This window comes from Plectropomus leopardus, chromosome 1, assembly GCF_008729295.1.
Source record: "Plectropomus leopardus isolate mb chromosome 1, YSFRI_Pleo_2.0, whole genome shotgun sequence".
Classification (NCBI taxonomy): domain Eukaryota; kingdom Metazoa; phylum Chordata; class Actinopteri; order Perciformes; family Serranidae; genus Plectropomus; species Plectropomus leopardus.
The window spans coordinates 40,039,200-40,057,633 of record NC_056463.1 but is presented as its reverse complement, the minus strand read 5'-3'; the positions used below and the strand labels follow the sequence as shown (position 1 = coordinate 40,057,633).

General features: G+C 40.7%; 1 protein-coding gene across 2 annotated transcripts in view; it reads left to right on the top strand.

The window, feature by feature from the left end:
* The window catches only part of adamts17 (ADAM metallopeptidase with thrombospondin type 1 motif, 17), a 143,782-nt gene that overhangs the window by 56,546 nt on the left and 68,802 nt on the right, over nucleotides 1–18,434 (top strand). For both annotated transcript variants that reach the window (XM_042485175.1, XM_042485184.1), the window contains exons 10-14: nucleotides 455–605; nucleotides 8,759–8,860; nucleotides 11,087–11,232; nucleotides 13,441–13,610; nucleotides 14,926–15,053. In XM_042485175.1, the coding sequence (XP_042341109.1) occupies nucleotides 455–605; nucleotides 8,759–8,860; nucleotides 11,087–11,232; nucleotides 13,441–13,610; nucleotides 14,926–15,053 (697 nt within the window). The remainder of the gene's footprint in view (nucleotides 1–454; nucleotides 606–8,758; nucleotides 8,861–11,086; nucleotides 11,233–13,440; nucleotides 13,611–14,925; nucleotides 15,054–18,434) is intronic.

Genomic DNA, 18,434 nt, shown 5'->3' with positions numbered 1-18,434 from the left:
AGAAAAATGTGTTTGGGAAAAGAGTCAAGAACCTCAATTGCTGAGGGTTAAGAAAGATCCCACTTACTTTTTTAAAAATCTGCTAAACAAATAAAGTCTGTCCAGCACCTTCAACCGAGAATTCGCTTGGTGACTGCAGTTCCTCTAACAAGTCTGTTGTCAGCAGCAACAGACAATGACAGACTGACAGGTAGGCTGTGACAGGTGAAAGTTACATCAATCACAAATTGGTTTATATGTGACAAAGGGGCAAAATCCAAAAAAGTCATGTGACTTTGAAAATACTACTTACTGTCAAAGCATGCCAAAATGACCACAGTACCCTGAGACTCCAAAGGGTAAAAGACACCATTAATAGTAATCTACATCTGTTTTTCAAAATAACAACGAACATTGTTCAAATCTTCACAGGTAAACATGTTATGGATCCTTCTATTCTGTGTCGTTCAAACAGGTCCAAAGCCAGCGCCTGCCTACTGCACACAGACCCCAGGAGGCGTTACCAGGTCCGGCTCCCTCCCAAGCTGCCAGGCATGCACTACAGTGTGGACGAACAGTGCCAGATCCTATTTGGGACCAATGCCACTTTCTGTAATGACATGGAGGTACAACATACTCTTTTTGTCCTAGTATTTTAAATGTCACCTAATTCCGTTTTCATAACATGTTTATTGCATATTTAACCAACCCTAAAAACAGGAAATCAACCTATATTTAGAATGTGTAAGAAAATAGTTATTCTAAATAAAAAGGCAGGGACATATTAAGTCCAAGGATATAACAAGGTTATATTAAAACCCTGATTCCAAGACAAAACAGAATGCAATGATTTGCAAATCCTTTTCAACATTACAAAGATGACAGAGATTTGCATGGTAGAGTCTGAACTTGCATTTGTAGATGCAACGATGAACTGTGTTTACTGACAATGGTTTTCAAAAGTGCTCCTTTATGCAATCATGTCAGTATTTAATGCAGTGCTGTCTGACAGGTCAAAGGTCATGGCCAATCAGTTTTGGATTTTGACCTTGTCCCTTATGTGAAGAGATTTATCCTAACTCCTCTTAATCTTTTTTTTTTATAATCAACTTTTATTGATTTTAGACATTAATAAAACAGGAACAAACATAAACATTGAATACATACAACAGTCCCTCCCCCTGGAACACACAGAAACCCCATCCCTCCGCCCTTTACCCCCTCTTCCCTCTTCCCTTCCTCTTGCCCCCACTGAACACATAGAACACCCCCACATCTCTCTCTCCTCCCCTGACTCCTTCCCCTCCCCAGAGACACACAGTCATACATTTTTACAGAGTCAAAATCAAAACAATCAAATAGGACAATGTGATGTATAGGATTACAAACATACAGCATAATGCAGATGGACCTCAGGGGTCATGACAATAAAGTTTTAACATCCTCTGCAGCTCTTTTCCACATCTGTAGCGTTTGTGGCTTAGAATTATTGATGCGAGCTGATGACCACTCCAGGTAGATCACCTCGAGGAGAGCTTGTAGCCAGTGTTTTATTGATAACTGATGTGGCGGGAGCCACCTTGAGACTATAATTTTTTTTGCTGCAGTCATGCCTGCCAACCAAAGTTTACGTTTTTACCTCAGCAATCTTGAACCTGGAGTCATCATTTAAGAGAAGAAGTGCCGGATCCAGTGGGAGTTTCCTCCCTATCAGACCAGACGCCCTATCCACAACTTTAACCCAAAACCTTTGTACATCTGGACACTCCCATAGGACATGTATCAATGTACCAATAACGCCCTGATTACAGAATGTACAGTCAGGATTGGGAGCTAAGCCCATTATATGTCTTTTACGTGGTGTTAAGTAGGTCCTGTGACAAATTTTGTAATGGATTAATTGATGATTTGGATTTTTAGATGACCGAAAGACATTTTCCCACACAGTATCCCAATCAATGGTCCCTGCTCCTAGATGTATATCCGCTTCCCAAGATCTGCGTTCAGGGGATTCTGCAGGGATGTATGATAGGAGATTATTATAAATATAAGAAACAGTTTTCTTATGGGATGCTTTCTCCATCAGTGATATTAAAGGGTGAGTCCCCAAATCAACCCCCCAAGGAACCCTGAGCGAGTTAAGCGCTGACCTTACTCTAAAATAGAGGAACTGTGAGTTTCTTGGGATACCGAAACGGGACATTAGGTCAGGAAAATCCAGAATTGTGTTTTGGCCCGAGATATCCCCCAATGTCCAAATGCCATGTTGAGCCCATAATTGTGAAATAAATGGTTCACCACCCGTTAATAAATTGGCGTTATGAGAAATGGGGGAGTGTTTATGCCATTTTGATTTAAAACCCATATATTTCTCTACATTCTGCATAGTTTGTATTACGTATGATATTATTGGGCCAAATTGAGAATAACATTTCTTATGTTTAAGTCCAGAGAAAGCCACATCCTGAAGTCTTAGAGGACGAACCAGCTCCTGTTCTAAAGTCTTCCAGGGGGAAGCTACGTCTGCATCAAACCAGTGTTTCAAGGAACGTAGCACAAACGCCCAATGATATAACTTAAAGCTAGGGCAAGCCCATCCACCCTGGGATTTATCTCGTTGTAATGTTGACCATTTGATGCGAGGTTTTTTCCCATTCCAAATGAACTTTTTAAGCCTTGAGTCAAGTTTCTGGCCAAAACCCCACTGGGGTTGGTAAAGGGAGCATAGAACTTATAAAGTTTATGCGTGGGAGCACATTCATTTTGACTATAGCTACGCGGGCAGGCATTGATGAAGGAAGTGCTGCCCATCTCTCAAGGTCATCTTCAATTTTTCCCAGAATGGAAGAGTAATTATTTTTCGCTATTGTCTGGATACAGGGGCTGATTTCTATACCTAAATATACGGCTCTCTGCGCCACTGGAATGCAGGATTGGATTTTTAATTTCTTCAGATCTGTGTTCAGCAACAGTAGGATGGACTTTGAATAGTTAATCTTATAACCAGAAAGTATACCAAAATGTTCTATGATTTTCAGCACATTTGGGAGAGACTGTTGTAGGTTGGAGAGGTAAACAAGTGTATCGTCTGCATACATTGAAATGGAGTGTGGTGTGGGGCCAATTTGAATTGGAGCAACTAATGTGCTTTGTCGTATGTGTTGGGCTAGCGGTTCCAGCGATAAATTGAAAATGGCAGGAGATGCGGGGCAGCCCTGTCTAGAACCGCGACTTATACTAAAAAGCTGCCCAGCTGTGACAACCCTAGCAGAAGGATTAGAGTATAACACTTGAATTATTTTAATGAAGGTTGGGCCGAAATTAAATTTTTCCAAGACTTTCCACAGGTAACCCCATTCCAAACGATCGAACGCTTTTTCCGCATCAAGAAATAGAAGTCCGCCTGGCAAGCCTGTCTTTTGGGCATCAGCTATGATGTGTAAAAGTCGGCGAACATTGTCTGATGCTAACTGTCCTTTAAGGAAGCCAGTTTGATCCGGATTGATTAACTTTCCTGTGACTTTGTCCAGACGCCTAGCAATAACTTTGGAGTAAATTTTGATATCTGTGTTAATTAGCGATATAGGGCGGTAACTTGCACAGTTCTGGGGGTCCTTGCCAGGTTTATGAAGCACTGAGATAAGTGCTGTGTTAAGATCTTTGTGGAAATATCCCTTTCTTATAGCGGAATTAATAGTGTCTAACCAAATCGGACCTATAATATCCCATAGTTCTAGATATAGCTCAGCAGGGATCCCATCAATTCCTGGGGAGCGCCCCCTATTGGTTAATTTAGCTGCTCTGTGTAGTTCATCTAAAGTTATTGGGGCATCCAATTCCTTAGATTCATTGTCAGACAGCGTTGGTAGGCTCAGCTTCTCAAAAAATGAATTGAAAGATTCCGGTGAAAGTTTGTCCTCTGAGGAGTATAGATTCTCGAAAAATGACTTAAACGCATTATTAACGTCGGCTGTTTTGGTGACCGGTCCCTTCACCGGGCAGTTAATACATGGGATGTTGAATTGATTTTCTTGCCGTTTCAATGTTAAAGCAAGAAGACGACTCGGTTTACTGCTGTCAGTATAATATCTATATTTAGTGATGTGCATCATAAATTCACCCCTCTGCATAAGTATATCATCTAGCTCTGCCCTCGCTGACTTAAGCCTTGTTTCCACTTCATCCCTATAGTTGTCCTTAAGCTCTCTCTCTAAATTACTGCAAACCTGTTCCAATTGGGAAATCTTTTGCAATCTGCATTTTTTAACATGAGATGGAAAACCAATCGCATTGTGGCGCAGAAAACCCTTGATCGCTGACCATACAATTGCGAAATCCGAGACTGAATCTTTGTTAATATTAATAAATTCTACCAAATTGGTTTTAACTTGTGAAATGTATTTTTCATTTTTAAGAAGGGTTGTATTAAACCTCCACCTGGAAGGGTTGCCTTGCAGGAAAACTAGATTAAATGAGGTTATTATTGTATTATTATCCGATATATTACGAGGTAGAAATACAACTTCATCTACAGTTGGGATCAGGTTTGGAGTGGCTAAGATATAGTCTATTCTTGAGAACATTTTATGATATGGGGAGAAATATGTGTAATCTCTAGCCGTAGGATTCTGAATCCTCCAGATATCCACCAAATTATTGTCCTTAGCAAAGTTCTTTAAAGCGTCAGAGGATAAGGCTTGTGAACGCGTAATGGATGGAATAGATCTATCTAAACTGCAATCAAAAAATTTATTCATGTCTGATCCTACAATAAGTGAGTAATTAGAGAGACACAGTAACTCTTTAGTTAACCAGGGAAAATACGACGGGTCAAAGGTTGTGGGCGCGTATATACTTGCAAAGGCTATTTTTTTCCCTTGGACAGAAGCCCCACAATAAGCCAATCTCCCTGAATTATTGCAACTAATTTTATCAATTGCCAAATTTAGTTTACGTTTCATTAGAATCATAACCCCTTTGGTCTTAGATCCATCCCCTGAGGAGGCTACTTCTCTGTAGTGTTTGTTCTGCATACGACGGACATCAGGCGGTTCTAGATGAGTCTCAGATAGGAGAGCAACATCAACATTTTTCCTTTTCAATAATTCTAAAACTTTTGAGCGCTTAAATGGTGAATTTAATCCCCTAACATTGAGGGATAGTATAGTGTATTTAGCCATACAAGTAACCCCTGATCAGAATGAAATGTAATCCTGATATGTGATAGTATAACATGCCTGTGTGCCCCCCACCCCACCCCACCCTTCTGTGATATACACATAACTTCCTTGTAACCCTCATTGAGCTATCTACCTTACCTAGTAAAAGCTCCCGAGCTTAACATCTTAACATATAACGCCAAAAATATCCAACGGACCACGGAGTAAAATAAATTGAAATAAAAGGCTAAGTGGCCAATAACATATTGAACCAGAATAATACTGTGTATTAAGTGCCTTTCCAACATGGGGAATAAAGTAACACACAAAACAAAAACATTGGCAAAAAGTCTCACATCCTAAATAAGTTTCTTTTAAATCAGTTCTGAGAATAAGGCACTTATTGTATTGTCCATGTGAGTAAGAGTCTGGTAGAAAATAAAATAAATAAATAAATAAGGTGAAATAAACTAAGAGCTACCAATGTTGTACAAAACCTAAATGGACAGGTGTACTGCAGCGCCATACCATAGAGAGGTCAGATCAAAGAGCAGGCTCTTATGGTGTTCAGTTGCCATGGTGATCGTACATTCTTCAGCGGTCAGAACCAGATCGGACTCCAACATCTGGGCCGAGGTGTTGATTAAAAAAGGCCTCCGCCGCCCCAGCGGAGCTGAACGAGTGTCGAGACCCATTGAAGTACACCACGAGCGTTGCAGGGTATCGCAGGCTGAACTTGATATCCTTGTCGTGCAGCTGTGCTTTCACCTTCTTATAGGCGCTACGCTTGACCACCAGCCGGGCACTAAAGACGGGGAAGATGAGGATTTTCTTACCCCCGTAGGAGAGTTGGCGTCTCTTTATCGCCAGCTGGAGCACCCGTTCCCTCTCCTGGTAGCGATGAAAGCATAGGATGAATGGTCATGGACGCGCGTCGGCGCTCGGCTTGGCCATCAGGGCTCTGTGACATCTCTCCAACTCCGGGGGTTTTGTAAAGCTTTCGTCGTTCAGCAGTTTCACCAGAAGCTCGGACATAAATTTCAGGGGACACTGTCCCCGCTCGCTATCCTCGGGAACACCGAGGACCCTCAAGTTCATGCGCCTCTGCCTATTTTCATATCCATCCAATGCATCTTTTAGTCCTTCATTTTCCTTGGCAAGGACCCGCACAGTGGCTTGCAGCTCCTCCATGGAAGTTTCCAGCGTGGTGATCCGGTCACTGTGGTCTGAAAGTGCGCCCTCCGCCTCGGCAAAACGAGCCTCAAACGATTCAACCTGGCGTTTTACGGCTTCCAGTGTTGTCTGAATCGGCACGAGCGCTGTTGTTATTGCTTCCGTGATGTTACTCCGGGATTTCTCGAGCTCAGTTACCAACGAGGCTAACGTTAGCTGCTGCTCCGCCGCAGCCGCCGCTGCCTCGGTGCTTCTCGTAGCCGGCCTCTCTTTTTTGTTTCCTTCCGACATCTTGAATGAAAGACTAATCTAATAAGGTCGTTGGCGCGACGTCGTGGTCACTTTATTGGCGTAATTATTAAGATAAAACGAACTATACTCGGGAGCTCTGCTCCACGCGTCCGCTCAGCTCGCCATCAACCCGGAAGTCCTAATTCCTCTTAATCTTTTGATGATATTATGGATTGTAGATAGTGAAATCCCTCAGTTTTTCACAAGTCTTTTTTTAAGAGAGGTGGTTTGTAAACTGTTAGACTGTTTGCCTGTGCAGTTTTTCACATAGTGACCACGCTTGCTTGTGAACAACTGCGCCTTTTGAGGATGCCCCTTTTAAACCTCTTTTACCAGTTAATCTGTTTACCTGTCAATGATACAAGCAGGTATTTTTGAGCATTGCGCAATGTTCAGTCTTTTGTTGCTCCTGTTGCTCCCCAACTTTTCTGAAATGTGTTTCAGGCATGAAATTCAGAATGGGTGTATATTTACAAAGAAACACAAGTTTATCAGTTTGAACATTAACTATCCCTTCTTTGGACTGTGTTCAACTGAATTCACATCAAAAAGGATTTGCAATTCGTTGTGTTCTGTTTTTATTTACCTTTTGTACAATGTCCCAACTTTTTTTGGATTTGGGGTTGAAATATAACATATAAAATGAAACATCCTGCCTTGGTGGTCCTGCCTTTGTCGTAAGCGCTGACTGATTGTGACTTGACTTTGGTTAGATGTTCTGACAGTATAGCCATGAAAAGGTGTCCCACTGGGATGCTTCTGGTGGCCTCTCTTGACTTGAGTCCGTTCTGATTTGAAGCTGTGGTGGGATTTTCAACATCCTCTCCTTGTATCCGTTGAGTACCCCCTGGACCTCCTTCCTCTCTATCCTCCTCACTGATGAGATGTTGTGCTCTGTGTAGAAGCCTCCTCACCACTCATCTTAAATATTTTAAGTGATTAGTGTGATATGTGTGAGTGAAGAGTAAGACCAGGAGAATCATGAAAGATCCCAATCACCCTGTTGAGGTCAGGAAGAAGGCACCAGTTACACCAGCGGCACTGAGAGGCTCAGGAGGAGCTTCTACCGTCTGGACACAAAGATCCTAAACATGGCCGCTGCTGAAGTGAAACTTCCTCCATCTTAACCCTTTGAAACCTTGACCAACATCAGCGCTCTTGTGCTGCGTTCAGAAAAATGTATTCATCATAATTACTTTATATTATTTTGATTTAATTGTAGCACTTTTATTGGTGTCATTTCAGGGTTTTATTCTTTTACTATTCTTTTTTTTTGTTTTTTGCTAATTTCAATTCAATTTCAATTTCTTGCTAATCTTTGGGGCCTGCTTTCCATCTTTTTGAAAGAAATCAAGCCCGTTTGCTCAGGTTTCAAAGAGTTAAAGTTCTGCATCTGCGCTCAGACAGAAGTATTGTGGAAAGGTGACTTGGGGGGCTGATCAGTGTCATTTATGTAAACAGAGTCTTCAAGCCAAACACAGTCAGCATTTAAAGGGGAAGTACACCCATTAAGAAAAAAAAGGTAAAGACAAGCAACTCTCTCCAAAGTCCAAAAACAAGAGTGTGAAAACTCAAATTTGTGATGTCATCAAAAATGTAGTCTGGAGCTGCCAGTCAGATGATGAAAGGTGAAGTATGTTCTAGGTAACGCTGCATTTTCTGTCAGAACTGAGAACACTACAAAAGAGAGTAGGATGGTGATGTGAGCATTAGTGAGTGATGCAAAGCATTGGAATTAGGCAACAAAGTCATGAATGGTCAGGTTTAAGAAAAGGAGCCACATGGTAAGGTGTAGAACAAAAACATACACCTTATATTACGTGGTTACCAGCAGCTTTATTACCTGATGCTGTCCAGCATTTCATGCGCACGCGGAAGGTTCTGTCTGGCTGCATTCTCAAGTGACAGGTAGTGATCCCTTTTAATGTGAAACATCAGCAAGTAGTGTTGAGTTCTATTTCATGATCCAAAGACAACAAAGACAAAGCATGAATAGCATGAATTTGTAAATGAGGAAAACTGAGAGCAGCACAGTGGTGAGTATGACATGACTGTTGTACTAGTGGAATTTAAGAATAAATTTAACTGGTGCTAAATTTGTCTTGAGAAAACCACAATTTATGTGAGAATTCTGCATGTGTATGTGTTTGTATCAGCACCTGATGTGTGCCGGCCTGTGGTGTTTAGTAGAAGGAGATACATCATGCAAGACCAAACTGGATCCTCCTCTGGATGGAACTGAGTGTGGAGCAGACAAGGTATGACTGCCTCACTCACACACTGTGCTTACCACATGCACAAATACTCACATCTGTATATAAAGATGGACTACATGTCTCCACGTCCTCCCACTTCACAACATTGAACCCAAAATGTCTCAGATACTGCCCTTTTATAGCAAGCACATCAACTGACACACACAGCTGTCAGATATGATGTCTTGCTCCTTTTTTAATCATCGACAAAACAAACTTTTCAGAAAAATGAACACTTAAACATTTATCAGTGGAATAGAAGTATGGGCCATAAAATGAAGCTGATTTCAATGCCATTGCACAACATGGGGCACTGAAACATTTTTACTTAATCAAAAACACCTTATGGTTTTGCACGAGAAAATAAAAAATGTTCATGTTTCATCATTTCCAGATTAGTGTTTAAACAAAATTATGGCAAAATTTTACCACGTCTAATTTTGCTTGATGTCAGTCACTGAATTTCAAGCATATTTTGCACACGTTTGCCATATCTGATGGTCTAAACACTTGAGTTAACTAAAACTCTAACCAAAACCTTATTCCGACATTTAGGTTTAAATGGTCAGTTTGGGAGATACTTTTTGATGCTGAGATTAATGTATATTAAATGTCAAGCAAAAGCAGCAGCATAAGATCTCCTTTTTTATTATGTTATTAGGCATTATGATTTCTGTTTGGCCATCTGTTCGATCCATTCTTTTGAATATCATATATCAATGACGCATTAAGGGAATTTCTTGGAATTTAGCAGAAACATTCACTTGGACTTAAGGATGAATTCATTAGATTTTGATGGTCAAAGGTCAAGATCACTGTGACCTCATCTGTCTCATTCTTGTCCCTCATTCTTGAAAGAATTTGCTCAAATTAGGCAAGAAATGTTGGGGCGGACTTAATAAGATAAGATGTCGATAGTCTAAAGTCAAGGTCATGGTGGCCTTGCATTTGTCTAATTCTTGTTAAAGCATTATCTCAAAAACACTTGGAGGGAATTTCTTCAAATTCGGCACTGATGTTTGAGAGAACTTTAGGATGGACTGATTAGATTTTGGTGAGTAAAGGCCATGGTTAAGCTGACCTTGCATTTTTTCCAGTCTTGTGAATGTGATGTCTCGAGAACATCTTGAGGGAATTTCTTCAAATTTGACACAAAGATCCACTTGGACTCAAAGATGAGTTAATGCGATTTTGTCAGTCAAAGGCCAAGGTTACCAGGACCTTGCATCTGTCTCATTTTTGTGAAGGCAATATCTGAAGATAGCCATGAGGGAGTTTCCTCAAATTTGGCATAAATGTCCACTTGGACTCAAGAATGAACTGATTAGAATCTGGTGGGCCAAGGTCAAACTTCAAGTTCACTGTGACCCTTCTAAACTTTCTTTGGCCATAACTCAGGAATTCCTGCACTCAAATGTCAGACAAATGTCTAATAGAATAAAATGATGAAGTTCTGACATTTTCTATCCAAGAGGTCAAAGGTCAACTGTGACATCATATGTTATGCAAAAACACTTTTCTGGCCATTTTTAAAAGTCATATCTCAGGAACAGAGGAAGAGGCATTTGGTCAGATACTAAATTGGTGACACTAATCTTGAAACTGATTGTGGAGAATTGTTTTGCTGTCAGGGGGAAGATGTGTGTGAAGCATCTCTTTTTTTACAGACATGGATATAAAACTGTAAGTGCAACTTGACTGGTGCACGGAGGCATACAACCCCATGGCAGTACTTCCAGTTGAAGTTCACAATTATTTGCATTTATGGATATTGACAGAAAAACAGGATATTTTGCAGAGAATCTTAAACACAAAGTCCATAAGGGTGTTGTGGATGCAAAAGCACATTTAAAAAGTAGAACCTACGTTATAGAATGAGAATCACTCCACTCTCTCTTCACCTTATGACCTACAAGACTATCTTAATTGACAGCAACCATCCTTGGAAAAAAATGTTAGAAAATTCTTAGTTTGGCCCATGTCCCATCCACTAACACTGAGAAGGTGGAGTTTATTTCTTATACTTAAATAATAGCGAGCCACCAGCACAGTATGTTTTGGTTTCACTTTTGGGGAGTTGTCATGCCATCAGTCTTAATGTACAGTCACTGACTCATCTTTACCTCTCTCAGAAAACATTTTATCATTCAAGATGCCTATTGACTTCCCTAAATGAAGATTATGGTGATTGTGTGTATTTGACGTAATTTTCGTGTGTGTTTGTGTCAGTGGTGCAGGGCGGGTGAGTGTGTCAGTAAGACTCCCATCCCTGAGCATGTGGACGGTGACTGGAGTCCATGGAGCCAGTGGAGCATGTGCAGTAGGACCTGCGGAACTGGAGTCCAGTTCAGACAGAGGAAATGCGACAACCCTCCGTATGTCACATGTCTGTCTGTGTTTGTTTGTTCAAGTATCCCACACTGTGATAAAAAGGCTGTCCCCACAAAGGTTTTGGATGTAAGTTTTAGAAAATCCTTGTTGTTAAAGACAAGTGACCTGCAGCAGAATTCTGTTGCTTGTGCTCACACTCTGTAGGTGCCAGTTAGCAACAGCATCTTCTTCACTATCACCTCCTTAGTTTTGCTGATGCTCAGCAGTAGGTCCTCTACCTCTTTCAGGTAGGCCTTTTCATTTCTTGCAACAGTTTTTGCCAGTTGTTCCTCCTTTTCGGTTTCCCCCCCCCCCCCCCCCCTGTTGAAAGAAATCAAACCAATGTGCTCAGGGTTCAAAGGTTCAAAAACTTGTGTTAGGCGTTTGAGTGCAGCACAAGAAAAATGATGTTGGTTAACTGAGGTTCTTGTCATAGTTGCCCATGTTGTTTTACAGATTAGAGTCAGCACAGACTCGGTGAGTTCATGAAGGTCATCAGTGAGGTTGATTATGGTGTCGTGGAACTGGGCAGCTTCTGACTGGCCTGATCATTTCCTGACTGCTCACGTCACTGGGGACATGAACTGTAGTGTTTATATACATTGATCTGAACAAGATGGCATCATGGTCACTCAGTGGTCCAGTGTCCTTATTCCCCTTGCAGGGCAGTCAATATGTTGATTGCAGTGAAACATAGCCTTCTTAAAGTCTGCCTGATTGAAGTCTCCAGCTGCAACGAGTGCAGTGTCAGGATTACGGGTCTGTGAGGAGTTCAGGTCTTAGCAGAGATGTGACAGGAGCAGGGCAGTGCCTGTGTTGGCTAAATTTGGAATATAGATTGCTATGATAATGAGCGATTGTCACAAAACTGACCCATTTGTTGGGGAGTGGAGAGAAAGCCAATTTTCCCATCTCATTAACTGAGTATATGTCTTCTGTAAGTTTAATTATGTTGGCCCCCTTGTAGGATAGTACACATGGGCTGTTACTACATACTTTATTTCTTTTACTTACTGTAGTATGAAAGGATGCAAAGAGATTCCCTTGTTCCCTTGAACTGTGGTCATCTTTCTGCTCAAATTGGTGGTTACATAATTGGCCACCGCAGCATGATATAAAGCTGCATTGCTCAAAATGTCACATCTTTTTCAACATTTTGTTATGGGTTGCTGTGTTTTTTTTGTTGTTTTTTTTGGGGGGGGTTGTACCTTCTGCAACCCCACCATCTCAACCTTCATGCACTACCCGCAGTTACGTGAATGGGAGTGCTAATGTTTTCATGTTGGTGTAAATGCAGCCTAACTTCACAACTGCTGGCTGTGCTTCTCTTGTGCTGTGCTGCACTGTCTAGTCTGTCCATGTGCTGTCAATGTCCTCTGTTCATGCTGTGACCTTAGCAGTTATTCATGTTTTTTACACATCAGTCTTACAAGGCAGATCTCCATTAACCTTCAAATTGCACAAATTGAAACATCAATTTTGAAAAAACTTTATTGCAAAAAAAAGTTTTTATGTTCACATGAGGTATGTATATCTCCTGCTGTTAAATTAACTGACAACTTATGGAGTTTAAAATATTTTTTGCTTTTAAGAGTGTGACTTACAGACAGATTTTGCTGCCGAGTTTACCGTGATGCTTTCACACTCAGCATTTTACAATCGTGTGATTACCTTTCAATTAAACTGGGCATATTCCCAGTGAGAAATTGGATCTCTGTGTATTTGTGTGATATAATTAATTCATATTGGTAACACAAACATGTGCATCAACCAAGGCTTGATGTTTCTCCAGCTTAAAGAAGTTCCAGCTGAGTGCTAAACTGCAGAGAGGCACCTCGCTAAAAAATCCTCCAACTAAACTGATGCGCAAACTCATGCAACACTCTGATTAGCTTCTATAGAAGCATGCAACAACTAGAAATTTAATTCTTATATGTTTAAGTCTGCTAAAAAGGTCTGTTCGTAATAAAATATACGTATGTCAGAATTCTGTGCAGTGTGTATAAAAACTGTTAATAGCTCTGACCTGCTTGAACTACCATGATTATACCTGCTCAAACACATCTTGCATTTAACCTTGTTAGATAGCAGTGCTCACACACACACACACACACACACACACACATGCTAGCCTCTGTCTAGAGTGTGCATATTATACTCTGCTTGTGTGTGTGTGTGTGTGTGTGTGTGTGTGTGTGTGCGTGTGCGTGCAGGCCTGGTCCTGGAGGTCGACACTGTCAGAAAGCCAATGTTGAACACAAGGCCTGTGAAAATCCTCCCTGTCCTAAGGGGGCACCCAGCTTCCGAGACCTGCAGTGTTTGTCATATGACCGACATGCCAGCAAGAAGAAGGGCAACATGCTGACTGCTATTATTAATGATGGTGAGACACACACACACGCACACACAGTGACAGCTTTTTGTGTTAACTATTCGTTTTTTTTGTTTTTTTGTATTGAATCAAAGCAAGGAGATGTCCTGACAAGAGTTGTCTAGTCACACACTGTAATAAAGCCTCATTTCCACTGCACAAAAATCCCACTAACACCTGCTAACATTTGGCATTCACACCCAGGGCAAAATGACTCTGAAGTAGTCCCAGGTTTTTATCGCCTCCAGCTCCAATCTGCATTGATGGAAACACAACACCCGGGTGAATGTGGTAATTTCAGCACCATAACCCACGAGAGTCAATGGTTCGCTGTCACTAATAACCCTCCATCACCTAAGCAGTGCTATAACATTATTCCAAGTTAGTCTGCACTAAGTTTGAAAGAGAGACTGAACAGGTAAGAGATACATTAATAGAATAAACCACTGAAAAGTTTCCACAGACCTCTACTGTTTACAACACACGGACACACCAACAAAATGACCCACACACACACAAAAGCTGACAGAGGGGCAGACTCATGTACTGCAGCTGTGTGTTCACTGGCAGTGGGAATGCAGTCTATCTCCTATGTTTAAGCAGTTTTACACTTGTTTGACAAATCAGCATGTCATCTGCTAATTTTTTGAAAAAGGGGTATAAGGGGAATTGGCGGTGGCAGTGGCAGCCATGGAGCCCTTCTATGAATTAAATCATTCTGATTGGCCATTCAGTTCAGTGCAGGAGAAGACAAACATAAGTGAATAATGTACACAAACGGCTAAATTCAAGCGCAAGTGAGGTCGAAACAGACTTGTTTTATAAGGTTGGATTGTTTTTATTTAGCCTTTGAGGTCCTAACAGAAACATTTCCTGATGGTTTGTGTTGTTGTTCACTGCCACACTCTAAATCTGCTTTTTTTCTTTCAACATAAAATCAAGGCGGTCTTCTGGTTTCCATATTTGAATAATGATGACAGACGACCTCCATCTGCTGGTGTGGAGGGGTATCTCCTCACATGCAGGCACAGAACATATGTGTTGGATGACTGTCTTTTTTTTGTGTTCTTTGTGCTTCACCGCTAGTTCTCCTTCTCACCAAATTGCTCAGCTTATAAAAACTATTTTAACTTAATTTTTCCAAAAAATAGGAAATGTATAATTATAAGGAAACTGAGAAGATAGACCATTAACATTTATTCATGCACAATAGGAAAACTTTATAATGAGATCATAGTGTAAAAACACAAATTACTCAGTTTCCTCTCTATATATATATGTGTGTGTGTGTGTGTGTGTGTGTGTGTGTGTGTGTGTGTGTGAGCAGAGAAGCCATGTGTGTTGTTCTGCAGCCCGGTGGGTAGAGATGTTCCTGTCCTGATGGCTGACAGAGTGATGGATGGGACGCCCTGTGGACCATACGAGGCCGACCTGTGTGTTAACGGAAGGTGTCAGGTACACACACTTAGTCACGCACACACATGAATACTTCTTTAAAACTATGTCGTGGAGTGGTACACCAAATACAGTTAGACCTGGTGGCCTGCCTGCTCTTCTGTCCAAGAGGGTCAGAGCCAGGTCTCAGTGCATTATGACGGCATTCATAGTGAATTACAAACCCCAATTCCAATGCAGTTGGGACATTGTGTAAAACGTAAACAAAAACAGAATACAATGATTTGCAAATCCTTTTCAACCTATATTCAATTGTATCCACTACAAAGACAAGATATTTAATGTGTTTAATGTTTAAACTGATAAACTTCATTGTTTTTTTTGCAAATATTCACTCATTTTGAATTTGATGCCTGCAAAACGTTCCAAAGAAGCTGGGACAGGGGCAACAAAAGACTAAGAAAGTTGAGGAATGCTCAAAAAACACCTGTTTGGAACATTCCATAGGTGAACAGGTTAATTTGAAACAGGTGAGTGTCATGATTGGGTATAAAAGGAGCATCCCCGAAAGGCTCGGTCGTGCACAGGCAAGGATGGGGCAAGGTTCACTGCATAGTCCAACAGTTTAAGAACAACGTTTCTCAACGCACCATTGCAAGGAATTTAGGGATTTCATCATCTACAGTCAATAATATCATCAAAAGATTCAGAGAATCTGGAGAAATCCCTGCGCGTAAGCGGCAAGACCGAAAACCTTTGAATCTGAGATGGACTGACGCAAAGTGGAAAAGTGTGCTGTGGGCCAAAGAGGAAAAGGACCATCCAGACTGTTATGAGTGCATTCATAAGGCATTATGAATGCACTCATAAACATACATAGTTTTCTGTGTCTATTGTGTGTTTAGAAGTGGTTGAGATTGCCACTATCATGCAAATAGTTGGTCCACCTTAACATCCACCTTAAGTGAGTCTGATCAGATTGAGGGTGTTGCATGCTGAGGCCAATTGCGATTAGCGATATCTGCTTGTGATTTATATGTGATTTGTGATAGCTCTGAGTACTTCTTCCACCACTGCATGTTAGCTTTAGTTATTGAACAATGACAGCTATAACAGTAATAATGGGAATATGACTATTAACTATTGGCAGTATATGATAGCATATTAGATGTATTAATATATGGTATAATATGTAACAATAATAATTATATGTGTATTGCAATAGTAGAAATATGACTAACAATAAGAGAAGTATGGGGATCAGGCAGGACCCTGATCCAGGGGCTACCTCCATCAAAGAGGACCTGTGAGATGTAAAAAAGCACAGAATGTCTGGGGAAGAAGCAAAGTTAGTAACATGCATTAATGAGACATGATTGTGTGTCAGAGAGATGAGGGGAAAGGATCTCACTGTGTCGCACATGATGATGAAAACTTACTAAATATAAGAAAATGCTAAATTATTCAATGAAACTGAAACTTCTTTCGAGCACCTCCACATGACCCCAAGGGGCACAAATGGAGCGAAGTGATAAACATTCAATTGACATCTGGCCTACAAAAACACGCACTGAAATCACCCAAAATATGAATTGCCATACTGACAGGTTTACCCTTGATTTGATTACGACCTTTGTGGAGCCACTTCAGTGAGTGTGGTTTTTTAATCATTGAATCCTGGAAGACACTGAGACCGAATGGTCTGACAAATAAGTCTGTTTACTCTATTAAACAACTAACTTCAACTTAAAATGTATTTTGATCAGTATGCTATGTTTAACCATCCAAAAAGTAATGGTTATGTTCTAATATGTCCATTTTGATGCAGAAATGGATTTCATTGTGCCTGTGTTGGGGGAGGGGGGGGGTCAGTGGTTAACCCCCATCTCCCCCTTTTTACAACTTAAACCACTAGGTAAAAGAGGCATACCAGACTAAAAGAACTGGAAAAATCTAACGAACTAGTTGTGTGCACACCAAAAGCAATAAAACTCCTGCCCTGATTTTGACTGCAAGCAAAGCCAGAGCCGAAATATGGCTTGTCTAAAAATAACACACTCAGCCAGACACAAACAATATTTATTTAGAATAACCACAATTTCAAACGACAAGAAACAGGCATGGCTGAGTTGCTGGCTCTCTCCTGGGAGGCATTGCCATCTGCTGGACAGGAGGGCCAATTGCAACATTTTTCCTCAATAAACCAGGAAATCTCTGGAAAGCTCGTTCAGCCCCCTGCTGGACAAAATGGGGATAGAAATTCTGGACAAGGCTTTGGAAAGGACAAAACAAATTTATCAGTACTGGACATGTTACTCACAGGAGATGGAACTCTTGCTCCTCCACTGGTAAAGCCTCCTGATAAACTAGACATACAGCTGACCTTGGCTGAGGTTCTATAAAGGAAATAAAGAATTAGAGAATGCAATTTCTGAAGGGTGTGAATGCTCAGCTTACGCTCAGCTTACACTAAGCTACAGTGCTCATGCTGAATAGTACTGATGGTCAAATGAAGTCTCATGAACCATTTTCTTTCTTTTCTGAGTCTACTCGGTGGCACTCTCTGTTGAACAGAGAGTGCCTTTGCTTGACCTTTTTTTCTTTTCTTTTTTTTTTGAACAATAGCGCCATCCAGTTGGCTCAGAAGAGAAAGACGGTTCACAAGGCTTCATTTGGCCATCACTACTGAATAGCTTACGCTACGCTAAAATGCTTGTTTGAATGACTTGAACATGAAGTAGTATGATTACCTAAAAAAAAAGTTGAACAGGTTAAATTTTGATGAATGTCTTTAAAATTTTGAATGATTCTAATCAGGTAGAATATATGCTACACTGCGATGTTTGCTTGAATTTGTTAGAAGATGGTGAAGCAGTATCAATACCTGAAAAAAAGTGTGAGGGAGTTTAATTTGCATGAATGTCATTAAAATGCTGAATACTACTCATTGTGTGGAACATCTAAAAGCCTGTTAAAAAAGCTGACATTTGTTAGAAGATGGTGAAAAAACAGGAGTTGAAGTGTGTAAAGGAGTCTAATTAGTTTGATTTAGTGCACTAGAGTAAACAGTAGAGCAATGATAGAGTACTGACAACGGAAGTTCAAAATGCTCAGGTGTCAGGTGACTCACGGAGGCTTCGGAAGTGTCTGGCAGGCTATTTGAATACATTATATGGACAGACAAAATCAGATTTTCGCTAAACAGCAGTAAAGCATTGATTGACAATATACATGGAGCGCATTATATGTAGTTTCATTATTATATTGTTTTTTTAAAGTAAAACATGCTTATATTTGAAGATTAATGTTAACAGCTAGGGTTAGATTAGCCTGATTAATGTCACACTCGGGAGATTCACACCTTTCAGCAGCTCAAGAGTCAGAGGCAACAGAAAAGAATAGACTGAGTGCTAAATAAGGGTTAAATATGATTAAGATACA